The 19,632-nt window shown below is 50.1% G+C and overlaps 1 protein-coding gene across 1 annotated transcript; it reads left to right on the top strand.

Moving 5' to 3' along the window:
* The first annotated feature begins 15,456 nt into the window (after positions 1-15,456).
* LOC123138957 (uncharacterized) lies at positions 15,457-17,734 on the top strand. The gene is made up of 4 exons (XM_044558801.1): positions 15,457-15,604; positions 15,861-16,201; positions 16,851-17,146; positions 17,241-17,734. Exons 1-4 carry the CDS (start codon positions 15,457-15,459, stop codon positions 17,245-17,247), a joined length of 792 nt encoding a protein of 263 aa, XP_044414736.1. The 3' UTR covers positions 17,248-17,734.
* The last annotated feature ends 1,898 nt before the right edge of the window (positions 17,735-19,632 follow it).

Below are 19,632 nucleotides of genomic sequence, written 5' to 3'. Positions count from 1 at the left end.
TTCTTCCGGTGATCTGCCTCGCCTTTGAAATGCTTGCCTTTCTTTCGACATTGATGGTTGGTCGGAAGAAATCGACGATGGCCTAGGTACACATTCTTCCTGCAGCTTGCCAGGTATATACTATCGGTGTCAAGTAAACTGTGCGTGCATGCGTGGTATCCCTTGTTTGTCTGTCCTGAAAGGTTACTAAGAGCGGGCCAATCGTTGATGGTCACGAACAGCAACGCCTTTAGGTTAAATTCCTCCTGTTTGTGCTCATCCCACGTACGTACACCGTTTCCATTCCACAGCTGTAAAAGTTCTTCAACTAACGGCCTTAGGTACACATCAATGTCGTTGCCGGGTTGCTTAGGGCCTTGGATGAGAACTGGCATCATAATGAACTTCCGCTTCATGCACATCCAAGGAGGAAGGTTATACATACATAGAGTCACGGACGAGGTGTTGTGATTGCTGCTCTGCTCCCTGAAAGGATTAATGCCATCCGCGCTTAAAGCAAACCATACGTTCCTTGGCTCACTTGCAAACTCATCCCAGTACTTTCTCTCGATTTTTCTCCACTGCGACCCGTCAGCGGGTGCTCTCAACTTCCCGTCTTTCTTACGGTCCTCACTGTGCCATCGCATCAACTTGGCATGCTCCCTGTTTCTGAACAGATGTTTCAACCGTGGTATTATAGGAGCATACCACATCACCTTTGCAGGAACCCTCTTCCTGGGGGGCTCGCCGTCAACATCACCAGGGTCATCTCGTCTGATCTTATACCATAATGCACCGCATACCGGGCATGCGTTCAGATCCTTGTACGCACCGCGGAAGAGGATGCAGTCATTAGGGCATGCATGTATCTTCTACACCTCCAATCCTAGAGGGCATACGACCTTCTTTGCTGCGTATGTACTATCGGGCAATTCGTTATCCTTTGGAAGCTTCTTCTTCAATATTTTTAGTAGCTTCTCAAATCCTTTGTCAGGCACAGCATTCTCTGCATTCCACTGCAGCAATTCCATTACGGTACCGAGCTTTGTGGTTCCATCTTCGCAATTGGGGTACAACCCTTTTTTGTGGTCCTCTAACAAGCGATCGAACTTCAGCTTCTCATTTTGACTTTCGCATTGCGTCCTTGCATCGACAATGACCCGGCGGAGATCATTATCATCGGGCACATCGTCTGGTTCCTCTTGATCTTCAGCAGCTTCGCCCGTTGCAGCATCATCGTGCACATCGTCTGGTTCCTCTTGATCTTCAGTAGCATCACCTTATTCAGGGGGCACATAGTTGTCATCGTACTCTTCTTCTTCGCCGTCTTCCATCATAACCCCTATTTCTCCGTGCCTCGTCCAAACATTATAGTGTGGCATGAAACCCTTGTAAAGCAGGTGGGTGTGGAGGACTTTCCGGTCAGAGTAAGACTTCGTATTCCCACATATAGGGCATGGACAACACATAAAACCATTCTGCTTGTTTGCCTCAGCCACTTCGAGAAAATCATGCACGCCCTTAATGGCCATTAATAGCGCATTAGTGGTGCGCCATTAGTGCCACGCCATTAGTATATTTTATTAATGGCGCACCACTGGTGCGCCATTAGTATTTGGTATACTAATGGCGGACCTCTGATGCGCCATTAGTATATACAACAGTGCGCCATTAGTATGCCTCCCAGGGGGCCATGCATACCCAGGTGCTTTGGCATACTAATGGCGCACAACAACAAGATGCGTCATTAGTAACTTCGGCATACTAATGGCGCACTGTTTAATGATGCGCCATTAGTATCCTTTGGCATACTAATGGCGCACTGTGATATGATGCGCCATTACTATGAATATTAGGTTTTTTTATTTTTTTATTTTCTGTTTTTTGCACAGGTTACAAAATGTATAATTGGACAAAATATAGACAGCACACATCAACAACAGATTCATCGAATACAATAGAAGATTAGTCTCTGAATACAATTCATCATATTAGTCTCCGAATACAATTCATCATATTAGTCTCCGAATTGAAAAGACCGAACAAAGATAGAACATTATATTACAAGTCTCGAGACCGCGAGTAGCGAGTTTGTCTTCACATTACAAGTCGATATCGATCATCTAAACTACCATCACATAGAAGAGAGCTGCGGTCATCACGATGAAACTCGTCTTCATCCGGTTCCTCCAACGCTCCCTCCCCTCTCCCGATAGATAGCGGGCGTATCTAGATTCGGCCTCGGCCCTAGTGGTGTACCCTTTGTAACTGTTACCGCTGAATCGGTGAACCTGTCTCCGACACTCCTCCCAGTCGTCGTAGACTATGGGAACCTTACACTTGTACACGACATACGACGGCATCGCTATGTACTAGCCAAACGAAACATTAGTACCAATTCACAGACAATACATAAGCAATATATAAGTATGCAACCGAACGATCGGAAGAGAAAAGAAAGACATTAATAGCATCGATTACATCTAAGTTGAACGACTCTCGAAACCAAAGAGACATACTACAAGTTCATTAAAGTTTAATTACAACATGAGCCAATCGATGTTTCAGAACTAGACACACCATCACTGCTTTCGACTCGACACAAGGGACCGGAGCATGGATGAAGCCGCCGTCTATCGTGGGAGCCATGAAATAACGGGCATTGTCAGCCTGCATTTGTAGCATTGTGTCGATGTCACTGTTGAACGGTTGATTTCTGAGGTAGAACTGCCCCGAGGTACGAAGGACATCTTGATGGATGATTTCCGCAAACTCCGATTGGATGCGAAAGAATTCTTGTCTGATGTCCGCGTCCTGGATTGCCGACACGCTCGCGGCCCAATCTTTGAGTTTACTCAGTAGCAGAAGTTGATGATGGTCCCGTACGATCCCCCACATGTGATGGATGGCGTAGTAGGCACCCTTCCAACCGCCAGGCGGCTGCTTGACGCAGCAGAACGTCGTACTGTGGGAGAACACGTGCTTGCCGTACTTACGAATAGGCCTGGTGAAGGTGCCTCCAGATTTGGCGTAGCCGGGGAGAACATCATCAAGAACCTTCTTGACATTTGTGTAGTCTACGTTCGACTGATGGTCCGGGTCGAAATACGTGGCCATGGAATATTTGGGGCTTAGGAGGATGAGCGTGCAATGTGTGTCACTGCAGAAAACACGGAATGTTAAAAGAAAAACGATCGAAATCTAAGAATATGTTACGGGCTGGTTGAGGGGAGGACTTACTCGGGAAAGTAAGGCACGAGGAAGTTATCCTTATCTTGGTTTGCCAGAATGACGCCTTCGAGGTAAGAACTCGCGACTTGCCGGTCCCCAGCGCTGCCCAAGATCTTGGCACGCATGTAGAAGGGGTCGACTATCATGATGTCCGGGGTCTTGTCGCGAATGATCCGCATCTCCATACTCAGCGAAAATAGCCGAACGAAGGTGTAGTGCAGCGGATGAAGGTTCAACATAGCGTGGATGTCATCAAACCGCAGGACGATCGTACGCCCGATCGAGTTATCCACAAAGCCCTTGCCCTCTGGCACCTTGGCCGCGAAAACCGGGTATGCCACATCCTTCTCTCTGAGACGCCGCTTCTCCAAAGAAAGAACACTGTCATGCAGACTCCGCATAGCACCGGTTACAGCATTGAGCATATTTGTCGGTAGCATCGCCCTACCCACCACATGCACACTCCTCGAGATATCCTTAGGTGAAGGTGGCCCGTCCTGAGCACGGATCGTACTCGGTGCCGGCTGGCTCGCACCCTTGTTAGTCTTTCTTTTGCGTGCCTTCTTCTTCTCCTGTAATGGGACTGAGTTCTGCTCACAGACCGCCTTCTTGAGTGTGTTTGGGCTGATAATATTTCGCACCTCGCCTATCCGAGGCTCGGTGAAGTCGGCAGCTGGAGGCGTCTCCTGAGCGCTGAACGGCAGACGATGCATGTTGCAACTTGGCTTCTCCGCGGTACCAGCTAGATCGCGCACGTCTTTTGTTGGGTTGGGTTCTTGAGAAGGAGGCCCCATGAAGTCGCCATCGTACCCATGTTCGGAAAAGTACTGATTGACGTTGCCAAATGTATCGTCGTCGTTGTCGTTCTGATCATGTGCCATATGCATGTTTGGATCCAGTGGCATAGGGATGTCCGGCACCGTTGCGGTGGTCTTGCCATGGGGCCGACTTGGCACCGGCACGACTGGCGGTGTTGTCTTTGGGGTGGTGTCCCCCGCCCCGAAACGAATCTGGCTCTTCAGCCAAACCAGGGGCCAGCTCAGGCAGGCGCTGAGGGTCATCACATCATCATCGTCGGCCCCGACGGGTCGAATCGGAGGTAACAACTCGTCGCAGCCTGGCAGCACCCGAACCAGTTCAACCCTAAACAAGTTGGGTGGCATCTGGGTACCGTGGGACAAGGGGTTACCCGGTTGAACGATTTTGCCCTTGGCGACATCGACCAACTCGTTGTTCACGAAGTGCAGGAGAGTGCACGGAACATTGGCGACGCCCTGCGAAAACATGTAGGACGTCAGGGATGCCCAGTCAAAGGCAAGGAGATGAAGTCCTCGGTCGAGAGAGGCTTAATTAGTTACCGTGATGATGGCGTCGAGCTCGGCTAATGTCGAGGCACCGCCAACGGCGGGCGTGCAGTTGACGGAGGGGCCGCTTGCTGCAGAGGTTCCGGCCGGCGTACACCCGGGTGCATTAAGCTCCCGTGCCGGCGTCGGAGACACCAATGCCGCCTCCGCCGGAGACACCAATGGCCCCGCCATCGCATTCTGCGAGTTGCTGGCCGTGAAGCTAGGAATCGGGGGCGGCCCCTGTTGGCCGCCCGCAATCCACGCACTCAACCCCTCGATCAAGGTAGGCACAATGGCGGTGATCGTCGCTCCGAGTTGTTGTTGCACTTGCTCTTGGATAATCTCTGGAATCCGCGCCACCTGTGCCTTGAGTTCTTGAACCTCGTGCGCCTGGCTTTCCGAGCTGGTCTTTTTCTCCTTTCGCCCACCATTGTTATAGTATGATGACCATTTTGTCGACAAGCCTTTGTCGGCCACACGACCAGCTGACGTCGGCTTACTGAGCTTATCCTTGTTCTTCATTACATTCAACGCCCTATTTAGAGTGGTGTCCCAAGGATTGCTCTTAGTTGACCCCGCGCTATTGCTTTCAGTCGCCTGCGGAAGGAATGTGAACCATTTAGAAATTTGGCTTCATTAATTAGAATGCAACCATATGGAGCTAATTACGCGGGGGTGTATTCCTTACCAGAACAAGCTCAAGCGCCCTGGTCTTCGGATCCGTGGTAAGCTCCTTTTTTTCGGGTCCTTCTTGTACCGGGCCCTGACAAAGTTCCTGGTCTGCTTGTCATCGTATTTAGCGAAGAGGGGCGGTAGGCCTTGCTCGGCACGGTCCGCCTCCTCCTTGTCCCATATAGGCTCCGCCACTCTGTAACCATCGGGACCGAGTGTGTGTTCCCCTAAGTTCAGCTCCCGCATTTCTTTCCCCACTGACTTGATTGGGAGTTTGCGGTGCTCGAGCAATTGATCTTGAAGTCGTTGTAGTCATCTTTGGTGATCGAAGGATTTTTCTCCTTGATCTTCTCATAACTCTCACCTTTCTCGATCATTCTCTTCACATTGCTTTTCCAAGTAGACAGGTCCTTGCTCATCTTCGTGAGGGCAACATTGTTCACTTTATTCCCTTTGAGGCTTGTGTTTTCAAATTCAGCGGGGAACTTGTATCGTTCGTGCAGCTTCGTGAAGAGGAGGTTGCGCAAATTCCCTCGGTCAGGATGCCTCAGGTTCTCGGTGTTGATCGAGACGGTGCTCCGGAGAATGCACCCGAGCTGAAGCGAGTACCCCTTGACTATTCGTTCGGGCGTCGTTGGATCCCCATCGGAGTCCACTTCAGTAACTTCATCCTTGAGGGTGCGGAGCACGGTCGGGCGCCGGTCCTTCCGTTGCCTCTTCGGTTTGCTGCCATCTGTGCGTGCGCCGCCATCATCAATGGTGGCATCCTCGGCGGCACCATCAGTGGTGGCATCAGTGGGGTCATCCTCGGCGGTACCATCAGTGGTCTCAGGATCGGTGGGGAAGGCGGCGTCCTCATACAAGTGAGGTTGTTCCTCCATCTCCTGGGACAGCTTCTAGAATGCCTTGCCGCCCGAACCCCCGGCCTCATCGTTGTTGGCCATGTTTCTCTCTAAATAGGAACAAAGTTTGGTCAAAAAGTTGGTTATTGTCAAGGAACAAGATCATGGTCTCATCATTTAGGGTTTGTCGACACCAAGGCATCCTAAAAGCTAAGCTTTTATCATTGAGGGTTTTTCGACGCCGAGGCACCCTAAAAGCCTAAGCTTTCATCATTAGTCACAAGTACCCCGGCCCATGCATTAGTCACAAGTACCCCATATGTCCTATTTTTAGCAAAGTCATGCTAAAATTCACGGAAAATTTCAGCATGACCTTTGCTGAAAATAGGACATATGGAGTACCCGAATTTGCTGGAACGGAAGTTAATCGACATTCCAGCAAATTCAAGGGCCTCTCGGGTGGACAAGGCAAAAAAGGCCTCCATCACAACATGGAAAATACATTGGCATGTGAAGACGTGAAACAATATATGCATCTCCAAGTAGTATCATTCAACCTTTAGACAAACCACTACAAGCAATACTGGATCAGATACAAGAAGAATGCGAGAAAATGCAGACAAATACTAACAGATTGAGGTGTTTAACTTGTGGTGCTCTCTGTGCTATTAACATTTCAAGTCAAAACCTTTTCTTGTTAGTAAGTGTGTCTTGAGCATATGTATGTAGTAAGTGTTTCTGCTCTCAGTGTTTCAGAACACATATTTTAGCTACCTAGTACCAGTGCTATTACCCAGCAGTTAATTAGCTTTTGCTTTTGCTTTTCAGTGCCAAATTCTAGCTAGTACCAGCAAATTAACATCTAGCAGCAATCATTTTCAAATATATATACACTGAACATTTTAATATTAACCTAAGGAAAAATGAATAGTTAGGTTAATTACCCACTGTTAGTTATTCAGTCTGATGCTTTGTTCTACACTTTGATGCAAATTAGTATATAGAAGAAGCTATTTACTAGTAGTACCATATATAAAAGACATTCAGTCTGATGCTATTTACTAGCAGTAGTAGCAGTTTTTTTTCTTCTTCATTAACTGTACTAGCAGTTTTTTTTCTTCTTCACTAACTGTATTAGCTATTTACTAGCAGTACTAGCACTTGGATCATATGCTAATGCTACACTCTGCTCTACTCTGCTCTACTCTCCTGCTAGAGTGTTTCAGAGTTCAGATTTTTCAGTTGCTGCAAGCTCTACTCTACTTTGTCAATTAATTCACGATTTTTCAGTTGCTGCAGTACTAGCACTTGGATCATATGTTAATTTTGCTAGATAAACTGCGCCGACAGCAAAAGGGCTACACACATGTCCCCTACCTAGGTTCAGAACCAACGGCGTCCATAATTCTGGATCGGTCAAACCAGGCCGCCATGAACAATTTGCATGTCGTTAGTTTACTAGATACACTCCACAATTCAGTAGCATGCATGCACACCTAGTAGATGTACATCTAGTACGTACTAGGCTGGATTGAAACAGCAAGCAACAGCAACAGGGCACAAGAGCTTTGCTCTACTTGCTACTAGTACTAACCTGAAATTCATTTCATTTCATTTCATTTCATTATATGTAATGAATGTATGCATGTCAGCAGCACACCAACCAATGTATCTTTTTTTTCTACATACATACGTACATACACATCTCCTATCTTATTTACACACAAAAGCATTTCCATAATTAAATTAATTTACACACACACACACACACACACACACACACACACACACAAGTGTGGCACCAGGCCTAGTGTTGTTATCTAGTCGTCATTTCTTTTGGCCTGTGCTGTTGTTTGCTAACTGCAAGAGGGTGCCTGCCTGCCTGTGTTGTTGTTTTGACAGCTCCCGTGAGGACGCCATCTCCTTGTGTGCCCGGCTTTGCACTTGGCTCTGCGGATCAGAAACTACTGATGATGATCATCATCATCCATCCTCATAGGTGATTGATTGAGTTTATGGGAAGAACAGCAAGCCAGCCCGCAACTAATATAAGCTCAACTGAATGCTCGTGCTCAAGTCAAGAGGATGGATGGATGGACCAACAGTCAGTGACACAAGGGAGGGACTGGCCTGGCCTTGCCTGGCATGAACGAATGGATGAATGAATGGGTGTATAGTTTTTTGCTACATGAATTATTTGCCTTTGCCCCAGTCTAGTTTTGATGATCAGTTCCTTTTCTAAAAAAAAGTTTTGATGATCAGTCTAGCCACTCGAGAAGGCGCATTGGAGAAGGCGCATTGCATACCGAGAGGTGGTCAAGGAAGGCGAGCACGGCCACGTCGTCGCCGGTGACGATCTTCTCGGCCTCGTCGACGGCGGTGAGGTTCTGCACCGCAGGGCCCAGCTTCTTGCCGATCCAAGCGACAATGGCGTCCCTGCAGCAAAGCAAAAACAAAATTCTCAGCAGCTGCGGAGCGGGAACAGGGAGGGAATTGGGGATCTGCAGAAATTGCTCACTTGGTCCTCTCGCCGGAGTAGTCCCTGGGCACGCCGTCGATGAAGAAGAGGAGGTTGGGGTAGCCCTGCACGCCGTGCGCCTGCGCCAGGTCGTGCTCCTCGGTGGCGTCGGGGCGGCGTCGAGGCGGTGGGGCAGCGGCGTCGAGGCGTCGAGGCGGAGTCGGGGCGGCGTCGAGGCGGCGGGGCAGCGGCGTCGGGAGAGGAGAGGGGAAGGGGATCGAGGGCGAGGGCGAGGGAGAGAGAGGGGATAGGTTTGGGCCGGGGAGGAAATATGGATGGGGGCGGCACAATACTAATGGCGCACCACCCCTCGGTGCGCCATAAGTACATCCATACTAATGGCGCACCTCACCCTGGTGCGCCATTAGTAAAAAAAATTTGATTTCTGCTCGAGCCAACAGGTTATCTTCCACCTGACCTGGGTGCGGGGGGTGCGGGGGGTCAGCGGCAGCGGTTGAGTAGGGGAGGGGTGTGCGGGGGGTCGGCGGCGGCGGTTGAGTAGGGGAGAGGTGTGCGGGGGGTCGGCGGCAGCGGTTGAGTAGGGGAGGGGTGTGCGGGGGGTCGGCGGCGGCGGTTGAGTAGGGGAGTCGAGGGTGCGGGGTGTTGGCGGCGGCGGCCGGTGGACCGGGGGGTGCTCGGCGGCGAGGGGGACCGGATCTGGCGAGGTGGGATAGCGATCGAGATGGAGGGGGGTCGAGATCGAGTGTCCATAAAATTTAAAAATATTCATGATAGTTCAAAAAGTGCCCATGAAATACAATCGAGAAATGAAGGCTACGATTTAAATACAATCGATCTTAGCTAGCTATCTGTTCACAATCTTCTTGCCCTTCTTTTTCGCAAATGGAGTTCTTCTGTGGAACGGACGTCCTTTAGGTAGGGTGGTCCTGCTTCTTCTTGTGGTGTATACTGCTACTTCATCATCGTCGTCATGTTCGATCCTCGGGTCGCCGTACTTGTCGAAGTCTTGCTCATTGGCTACTCCATCCATTACGATGATCTTCCTTTTACCTCTCCTCACGACAACATGACTGGGCTTTGGCGGGTCGGTAATGAAGAAGCATTGGTCCACTTGGGAAGCCAGTACCCATGGCTCATTTTTCGCGGTGACGTTTGCGCCCGCGGTCTTGGATTTGGCTTCGGGTATAACCATGGTGGTGAAATACCGGTCTTCTTTTAGGACGCTCTTGGCCCATCTGACACGGAACATCGGCACCTTCTCTCCAACGTAGCTCAGATCCCAGATCTCCTCGATCCTTCCGTAGTATCTGTCCTTGTCCTTACCGGTGTAGGATGCCATCGTTACCCCGGAGTTCTGATAACCATCGCTCTTCATGTCCTTGTCCACGATGTTCCTTGGATCCTTCCCAAATTCTGGGTCTTCGAAGTTCAACGCTTGCCACTGGCTCGCATCCTTAGGGTGACTCAGCATCTTGTCTTTTTTATCTATCTCCGGATCATTTGCGTCATCTTCTCGCTTCTTCTCCTCCCTATCCGCGTGCCAACGCAGGAGCTTTGCTACCTTAGGGTCCGCGAAATACCGCTGCAGACGAGGAGTGATCGGAAAGTACCACACCACTTTTCGAGGAGCTTTCTTCCTCTTCTTGTATCGAGTGACGCTGCACACCGGACATATGGTAGACTCCGCGTGCTCGTCCCGATAAATGATGCAATTGTTCATGCACACATGGTATTTCACGTGCGGTAAATCCAAAGGACACAAGATTTTCTTCGCCTCCTCCAAACTGGTCGGGCACTTGTTCCCCTTGGGAAGACGTTCGTGCCAGAATGACATGTTCTCGTCGAAGCATGCATCGGTCATTTTGTGTTTTACCTTCATCTCCAGAGCCATGAGCGTTACTTTCAGGCGGGTATCCTCGGGCCTGCATCCTTCATACAATGGAGTAACCGCGTCTAACTCAAGTTGATCCATCTTGGCTTTCTCTCGGGTGGCAGCTCTTGCGTTATCCGTCTACTTGAGAAGCAGCTCTTGAATATGAGGGTCCTGCACCCAGCCCATCGATGGTCCAGCGTCGTCTGCTCCACCGGCATCATCATCTTCATGATCATGCCCGTCGTCTGCTCCGGCATCTTCCTCATCATCATGTCCTGCATCTTCTACATGATGACTGTGTACAGCATCATCGTCGTGATCATCTCCTGGGGATTCTTCGTCTTCTCGCCCGCCCGAGCCGCGGTGGTTGTCTTGCTGTCCTTCCTCATTTCTTGGCCGGCCCCCATGGACGACTTCGTAGTCATCTTCATCACCTTGCCACCGATAGCCATCCATGAAACCACACAAGAGCAGGTGGTCCCGCACCTGCCCGGAATCCGGGTCCGCAATAAGGCTCTTCAGCTTGCATCTTCGACACGGACATCTTATCTCCGTCTCGTTCTTTTGAAGCATCTCGGCCTTCGCGGACATCAAAAACCTATTCACGATGCCTTCGGTCATCGTGCGGACCATGGTCGCCTGCGGGGTAGAGCAAAACGATATTTTAGAACCAAGAAAAAATTTGGCATGACTTTCCCTAAAAATAGGACCAAAAAGAATGCTTAATGCCAAAATTCTTGCCGGAACGGAAATGAATCAACATTCCGGCAAAATATTGGCAACTATCGCATTTCAAATACCGGTACACCTCCAAACACAAACACATATGCAACACCACAAACATATGCAACACCACGAACATACATAGATCTATCTAGGCCATAAAAAGTGCATGTGCAAGGGAGAACAACATAAATATAGCTTCCCCCTTATTTACCTATCAAAACAAGGTAATTTAACCACTTAATTTGAATGAATGTATGGTGGAAATGAGGTGAAAAGAGGAGGCACCCGAGACAAGGAGGAGGTGAAGAGAATGAAGTGGGGAGAAAGTGAATGTGGGTAGGAGAGGCTGTCCAAAATATCTTGTTGCTGCCCACTTACTAATGGCGCACCAACTCTAAATGCGCCATTAGTAATCCAGGTTACTAATGGCGCACCTTCTGGTGGTGCGCCATTAGTAGTTTTGCAAAAAAAACATACTAATGGCGCACTGTGCCACAGTGCGCCATTACTAGTTTAAACTAGTAATGGCACACTATTGAACAGTGCGCCATTAGTAGTTTTGCAAAAAAAGAATAAAAAATATAATAAAAAAACAACATTAGTGGTGCACTTTTTGATAGGTGCGCCATTACTAGTTGTAACTAGTAATGGCGCACTGAGTCTGGATGTGCCATTAGTATGTTTGGACAGGCGCACTAGTTAAAAAAAATTGATACTAATGGCGCACCTTGGGCCAGGTGCGCCATTAGTAGTTTCAACTCTAATGGCATATCAGAAGGTGGTGCGCCATTAGTATATACTAATGACGCACTGCTTGTCTGGTGCGCCATTAGTGTCAATCCCATCTATAGCCCTTTTTCTAGTAGTGAACGGCATAATGATACCAAGCCTCGGTATGAATGGCATATTTTATAATCTTTCTAATCTTCAAGCGCATTGCATCCATCTTGATCTTGTGATCATCGACGACATCCGCAACATGAAACTCCAATATCATCTTCTCCTCCTCAATTTTTCTAATTTTTTCCATCAACAAATTGTTTTCTTCTTCAACTAAATTTAACCTCTCGACAATAGGGTCGGTTGGAATTTTCGATTCAACAACCTCCTAGATAAATAAAATCTATGTCACGTTGGTCGGCATAATTGTCATAAACAATAAATGAACCAATAGTTATGAAAAGATAATATATACCACATCTGAATCATAGACAGGACGAGGGCCGACGGGGGCGGATACCAAAACCATCGCACTATATAAGATGCAATAATAAAAGTAAGAAAATTAAGATTTTTTTCCTTTCAGAAAGAAGATAAGAACAAGAGGCTCACCAAGGTGGTGCCGGCGACGAGATCGGCGCGGGCGATCGATGGCGGCGAAGACGGGGACGGGACGGGACGGACCGCTAAACCTAGACAAATATTAAGGAAAATGGAGCTTGGAGGTCGAGCTTGGAGAGAAAAAAGCTTAAGTAGTGTGGCTCGGGCATTCCATCGAACACCTCGTGTGCATAGTAGGTGAGCTAGAGCACCACAAAGCTCTCCCCTCGCCGGCCACGAAAAATAGAGCACTGGGAGTGCTCTGCTCGCGGGCGAGGGGTAGATATAGGCAACTAATTGGTCCCGGTTCGTGCCACGAACCGGGACTAAATGGCATCCTTTGGTCCCGGTTCATTCCACCAACCGGGACCAATGGTGGTGGGCCAGGAGCAAGGCACATTGGCCCGGTTCATCCCACCAACCGGGACCAAAAGGTCCAGACGAACCGGGACCACGTGGCCCGGCCGGCCCCCGGGGCTCACGAACCGGGTCCAATGCCCCCATTGGTCCCGGTTCTGGATTGAACCGGGACTAATGGGCTGACCCGGCCTGGATCATTGCCCCCTTTTCTACTAGTGTGAGACGGGACGGAAATCTCCAGGACCCGGCACCCCATCCTTTTGCGGGAGAAGGGCGATGAGAGCACGGTTGATCCCGTCCAGGGACGCCACACCGCGGTGGACGTCGTCGAAGAGGCGCTGCAGGTCATCCGCAACCGCCAGCTAGGCAGCCTGGTAGAAGGCGGGACCAAGCCCGTCCGGCCCCGGCGCGCTCGTTCGGTCCAGCGCGAAAACGGCAGCTCGGATCTCTGCCCGGGAGAAAGGAGCCACCAAGGGAGCGCCGTCCACCCGGGGCACAGCATCGTAGAGGGCAGCCAGGTCGAAACCCCAGGTTGTGACCGGGGCTCGACCCAGCAGGGCGGAGTAGAAGCGACGCAGCGCCGCCTCCTTGGCCTGGTGTGCCACGAGCTCGACGCCCTCCACCTCGAGCACCCAGATGGCGTTGCACCGACGACGGTGGGAAGCGCGGGCATGGAAGTAGCCGATGTTCTCGTCCCCCTCCGCCACCGCCCGGCACTTCCCACGCTGACGCCAATAGGCGGCCTGCCGCGCAACCGAGGCCGACAGCTGGAGCCGGGTGTCACGCCGCAGCCCCTCTTCGGCCATGGAAAGCCGCCGGTACTCAGCCCAGAAGTCTATCAGGTCAATCAGAAAATTGCAGTTGTTATCGAAAACAGGAATGAACTTGTGTTGTCGTTTCCATACCTTGGCAGCAAACCTGAGGCGTTTCTTCTGATGAGCGAGGCGGGTCGCGGCGCAGGGCGCAGGGTGAGCGGGGGGCGCGGGCCTAGGAGGGCAAAACCGAAGGGAGGAACCCGGGGTCCAGAAGCCACGATGTTTCAAAGAAGAAACGCCGTCAAGAGGGAGGCGGGTCGAGGCGGAGACTGAGAGGGGGAAGTGATCGGAGGTAATGCGGGGGTGGGACGCGAGGGACGAGTCATGAAACAACACGTCCCAGGCAGCATTGAAGAACGCACGGTCCAGCCACGCGAGCGTGGGGGGCACACATTTTCTTTACTTACAATTTATTTACAATGTTTCCATATTCTCGCATACAATCTTACCTTTTAAAGGATTTACATTTCATAGGCTTACACTAGATCTTTTAACATATTTACATGATTAACAATGAATATGGTAAGTGTGCCATCTTCAGTGTACCACTTCACACACACGAGTTGGACAAGGACGGTGGATAGCCAAAGTACCAGAGAGCACGCTCGCCATGGAAGAATTGCCTCTTGCTCCTACAAACCTTGGTAAGTTGAGAAGTCCTGACCTCGAGCGAAAAATAATCTACTTCCCAACCGGTTCTCCAATACGGCTCTGAGGAGTCTTCACCAATATCCAACTGATCTTCTGTAGTGGCTCCAAGGAATAAGAACCCCTCGGCTGCGCCTGCGGTGAAATAGTCATACCCGCCAGGCAACGGTATAATTTTCTCCAGCTGCCATTCCATGGAAGATTCGCCATTATTTCGTTGAGTGGTATGATAGAGATGAAACGAGCCATTTGGGCTGTGATCACCAACGAGACAAAACATCTCAAGGTTTCCTTCTATATCCACTACAATGCCAGGTGGACTGGGCGTCTTCTCTGCACATTGTTACCTAGGGTGCCGAAGTATGTCTGACCAGGCAGACATCTGAGCTTTTCATGGTAGCCGGTGCGACCGTCGACAGCGGAAAACTCCATTGTTTGTGTGTCCAGCACGATCAACGTGTCCACGAAAGCCGATGCCGAGTAGAAGCAATTGCATCCCGAGAAGGGCAAGTATTCGCACTCATGGCGGCGACCGCCCAAAGAGGTCCAGCTGGTAGATGCGGCCATACACCATTCCTGAGTGATGGAAGAGAAGACGAATGCGACCAGCTTGGTTTCATAGTCGGCAAAGCATATCACCTTGAACAAGGTCTCATCTTCACCTTGCTCACCCATGGCCATGGGAGCCAGCATGGGCCTGATTTCAGAAGGGCGCTTCTCTTCTTGGTGGATCATGTCGTGAGGAATGGATGGGAGCAACACGAAGCGCCTCGACGATGGATCACACACCACGAAGCTTTTGAAGATCTTCCCCACGTGTCTCCTCTCAAGGAGGACGCGGCCATCATGGAGGTCGCGGGGGAACCAGGGTCTGCTGCTGGGCAGGGGGACGAATGAGTAGGTGAAATCAGCGGCGTCGGCGAGGGCGCGGGCGAGCGGGGCGGAGGGGTGGGGCGCCTGCGCGGGGTGGAAGCCACCTTTGACGGTGAACCCGAGGGGCGGCAGCGGGTGGTGTTTGCGGTAGCGGCGGAGGAAGGAGCGGCCGGTGATGATGCCGCTGAAACGGGGGCAGGCGGTGGAGGCGCGGGCGAGCGCGGCCGGGGTGGGCAGGTGGAGGAAGATCTCCTCCAGGATCTCGTCGACGAGGTGCGGCACCGGGGAGGACATGGCCGCCGAAGGTGAAGCCGACGCGGGGGACTGCGGAGCGACCTCGTCGCCGCATAGAGCGCCACCGCTCGTCGGCATCGAGGCGCTGGCTATGAGGACCCTGCCGCAAACGGGCCGCCCCACGTCGCAGCAGATCCGGAGTTGCGGCAAGCAAGCTAGCAGACGCCGGATCGGAACCGTCAGCCCGCCATGGCCGTGATTCAGCCTGGACGGCCCGAGCGGGCTTTGCGGCCCGCTCGTGGCCCGTTTAGGATCGGCCCGTACGGTCCAGACCCGATAGGAAAATAAGCCGGTCCGAGCCCAGCAAAAGAGACCGAAAAAAATTCGGTCCGGTCCGGTCTTTAACCGGGCCGACCAAGCGGACCGATGGCCCAAAGCCCATCAACTGTGTAACACATCGAGGCCCCAAGCCCCCGAGCCAAGCAACCCCCCTCCCCTCGTTCCATTCCCCTCCTCGCTCGATTCGGCAGCGCCTCCTCCTCTGTTCTGAATCCTCTGTTCGATCCCTAACCCTAACCCTAAGGCGACTGCGCCGTTGCCCGCGGCCTCTCCCTTCACCAACGGCGCCGTTGCCCGCGTCCTCTCCCTTCACCGACGGCGCCATCTCGTCCGAGTCTGAGCTGGAGGAGCACGTGTACATCAGGGAGGAAGCAGGGCCAGCACGCCGTGGGGAGGCAGCAAGGCCAGCACGCCGTCGGTCCGTCCTTCCCTGGTTCCTCACCGAGCGCCACGAAGAGGAAGAGGTAATCTTTCTGTAACTTGTACCATGGGATGTGGGCTTACGATTGAGGGAGGCTGCTGCGGATGGTACATGCCTGTGAATTGTGCATGAGAGGATTGAGCTGTAGCACTGAAAGATGCATTCCCATGATTTGGCATATAGGCACCAGGTGTTGCTTGACCTGATAGTAATACGAGGGGCACTGCAAAGTTGGGATCTCTCTTTTTCTGAATCCAAATATCAGATGTCTGATGTCTCTCCTGTAAAGGATACCCAAAATATTAAATCAAGTACGCCATGTATGAAATTTTGTGAGTGAACTCTCTAAATACAAGTAGAATTATGTACCCATATAAAATTCAGACTAAATGTGAACTCCCTAAATACAAGTAGAATTATGTACTCCAGGAGTATGTAACAAGCACAAAATAATTATGTACTCCAGGAGTATCTAACAAGCTGAAAATAATTTTAATCAATATAAATTTCAGACTCCACGTTCATGATTTGTACCTGTTCGATGTGCTGTTTTTTTGTAGATAATGGTGGGGAGATAATTATGTTTATTTGAACTAGCACTAGATGATTTTCTATGCTACAAAAAGAAGAAGATGAATTATTTGCTCTTCATTAATGTACTGACTGCAGATATTATGTGCTGTTTTTTGTAGATAATGGTGAAGGAGAAGGGGAATGAGAAGGGAAAGGGTGCTGGTAAGGAGAATGCGAAGGCGAAGGCAAAGGACAAAAGCGTGAATTACCTAATTAGGCAAGATTCGGCGTTGCCTCCGCCGGTTCCGAGGAAGAAGAGGAAGCCTAAGGTGCAGATTAGGAAGGCGAAAGACTTTCCCAATGCCCCAACGGGAGAGTTGATTTGTAGGTTAAAAAAAACCCTCCACCTCCGAGGCGTCTCCCTGACCGCACCAGTGCCGGCGTGCGTGCCGTGGAAGCCGCTGCCTCTACTATTGTAAGATTGCTTTACTTGATGCTTGATGTAGACATATTTCCATATAACCATATAGGTGATGCTTGATGCTTATTTGTGTGCTCATGTGTGTTAGGTGGTAGATGACGAGGAGAAGGAGGATGAGGACGAGGAGGAGGATGAGGACAAGGACGTGGACATGGATGAGGACAAGGACAAGAACAAGGACGATGAGGAATATGAGGAGCAAAATCTGTTTATAGTCCCGCCACAACCGAGTGTTGATATGTCGGATGATGATACATCAGAAGGGCATAAGGAATCAGCTGATGAACTAGAAGGTGACACTATGTTCGAGGAATCACTTGTGCATGTTGTATCTAGTGAGGAGGAGGCAAGAGAAAGGAAAAAGAACAAGAGGCCAAGAGCCAATGCTCCTGTTAGGATGTCATCGGATGTTTGGGCCCATTTTCACAAGGTCAAAGAGCCATCGACGGAGCATCCGGGAGAGATTGTGTTGAAGGCTGTTTGTAATTATTGTCCCAAAAAGAGGTATGTATATACGCAAGGTGGCAGCACCTCAACTATGTCCGAGGAATCACTAGTGCATGTTATATCAAGGGTGCTCATGTTGACTTGAATCTGGTGGTATGTTTGCCATCTTTTCCTTACCTTTGCTTTATTTCTTTTTTGGTCTTGTTGTATGTGATGTGAGCATTCGTCTAACTTCCACACTTGTAGCCGAGGTGTCACACCCATTATGCGACCCTATCCAAAAGGAACTCGAAGGTCCCACCAAGGATAGACCCGCATATTGAAACGCTTTTGCAAGGTGGATATCATTACATCAACATTACATAATGGACGGGGATACATACAAAAGGCATACAATGCCACTCGAATACAACATCACAATACTTAAGATCAACATCAGACTACGGATGAAACACAAACAGAAACTCAAACGACATCCACCCTGCTAGCCCAGGCTGCCCACCTGGAACCTATCCCCTGATCGAAGATGGAGCAGAAGAAGAACTCCAAATCAAGCAAACATCGCTCTCGCGTCAAGATCATCGCATAAACCTGTACCTGCAACTGTTGTTGTAGTAATCTGTGAGCCACGAGGACTCAGCAATCCCATTACCATGGGTATCAAGACTAGCAAAGCTTAAAGGAAAAGGAAGGGGTAAAGTGGTGAGGCTGCAGCAGCAACTAAGCATATATGGTGGCTAACATACGCAAATAAGAGCAAGAAGAGAGCAAAAGGAACGGTCGTGAAGCTAGCAATGATCAAGAAGTGATCCTAAACTCCTACTTACGTCAACCATAACCCAGAAACCGTGTTCACTTCCCGGACTCCACCGAAAAGAGACCATCACGGCTACACACGCGGTTGATTTTTTTATTTTGGATCTGGTGTCAAGTTATCTACAACCGGACATTAACAAATTCCCATCTGCCTATAACCGCAGACACGGCTTTCGAAAGATTATACCCTGCAGGGGTGTCCCAACTTAGCCCATGATAAGCTCTCGCGATCAACGAAGGATATACCTTCTCCCAGGAAGACCCGATCAGACTCGGAATCCCGGTTTACAAGACATTTTGACAATGGTAAAACAAGACCAGCAAAGCCGCCCGATGCGCCGACAATCCCGATAGGAGCTGCACATATCTCGTTCTCAGGGCAACACCGGATGAGACATCCTACGAGTAAAACCAAACCTCGAGTTTCCCCGAGGGGGCCCCGCAGTCTAATCGGTTCGGACCAACACTTAGACAAGCACTGGCCCGGGGGGGGCTAAAATAAAGATGACCCTCGGGTTGGCCGACCCAAGGGAAAGGTATAGGTGGTGGTGAGGCAAATGGTAAAACCAAGGTTGGGCCTTACTGGAGGAATTTTATTCAAAGCGAACTGTCAAGGGGGTCCCATAAATCACCCGACCGCGTAAGAAACGCAAAATCCGGGACATAACACCGGGATGATGGAAACTAGGGCGGCAAGAGTGGAACAAAACACCAGGCATAAGGCCGAGTCTTCCACCCTTTACCAAGTATATAGATGCATTAATAATATAAGAGATATTGTGATATCCCAAACATAAATCCTGTCCATCATGGAGCAATCTTCAACTTCACCTGCAACTAGCAACGCTATAAGAGGGCTGAGCAAAAGCGGTAACATAGCCAAGCAATGGTTTGCATAGGAAAGATGTCAAAGGTTAGAGGTTCATGGCAATATGAGAGACTTGATGAGCAAAAGATATGTAACACAGCATAGAGATAGAACGAAGCAACTAGCATAGCAATGATAGTAGTGAGATCCAGGGTAGAGGTCATCTTGCCTGAAATCCCACTAGGAAGAAGAACGAGTCCATGAAGAAGATGAAGCCACGAAGATGAACCAAGCGTAGACGAACGAATCCTCACGATCGCAACGAAACAGGAACTATCGAGAAGAAGCACACAACACGGTAAACACACCACACATGATCAAGACATGATGCCAAACAAGCATGATGCAT

Source organism: Triticum aestivum, chromosome 6B (assembly GCF_018294505.1).
Source record: "Triticum aestivum cultivar Chinese Spring chromosome 6B, IWGSC CS RefSeq v2.1, whole genome shotgun sequence".
NCBI classification, from domain to species: Eukaryota; Viridiplantae; Streptophyta; class Magnoliopsida; order Poales; family Poaceae; genus Triticum; species Triticum aestivum.
Note: the sequence above shows the minus strand (reverse complement) of the source record. Positions and strands in the feature narration are given on the sequence as shown.

What these genes read in the sequence shown, in the direction of transcription:
- LOC123138957 (XM_044558801.1), top strand. Translation starts at nt 15,457, where the DNA reads ATGGCCGCCGAAGGTGAAGCCGACGCGGGGGACTGCGGAGCGACCTCG. An exon ending in GCAGCAGATCCGGAGTTGCG is followed by an intron (nt 15,605 to 15,860) that starts GCAAGCAAGCTA and finishes TAACACATCGAG; the next exon opens with GCCCCAAGCCCCCGAGCCAA. An exon ending in AGCGCCACGAAGAGGAAGAG is followed by an intron (nt 16,202 to 16,850) that starts GTAATCTTTCTG and finishes TGTTTTTTGTAG; the next exon opens with ATAATGGTGAAGGAGAAGGG.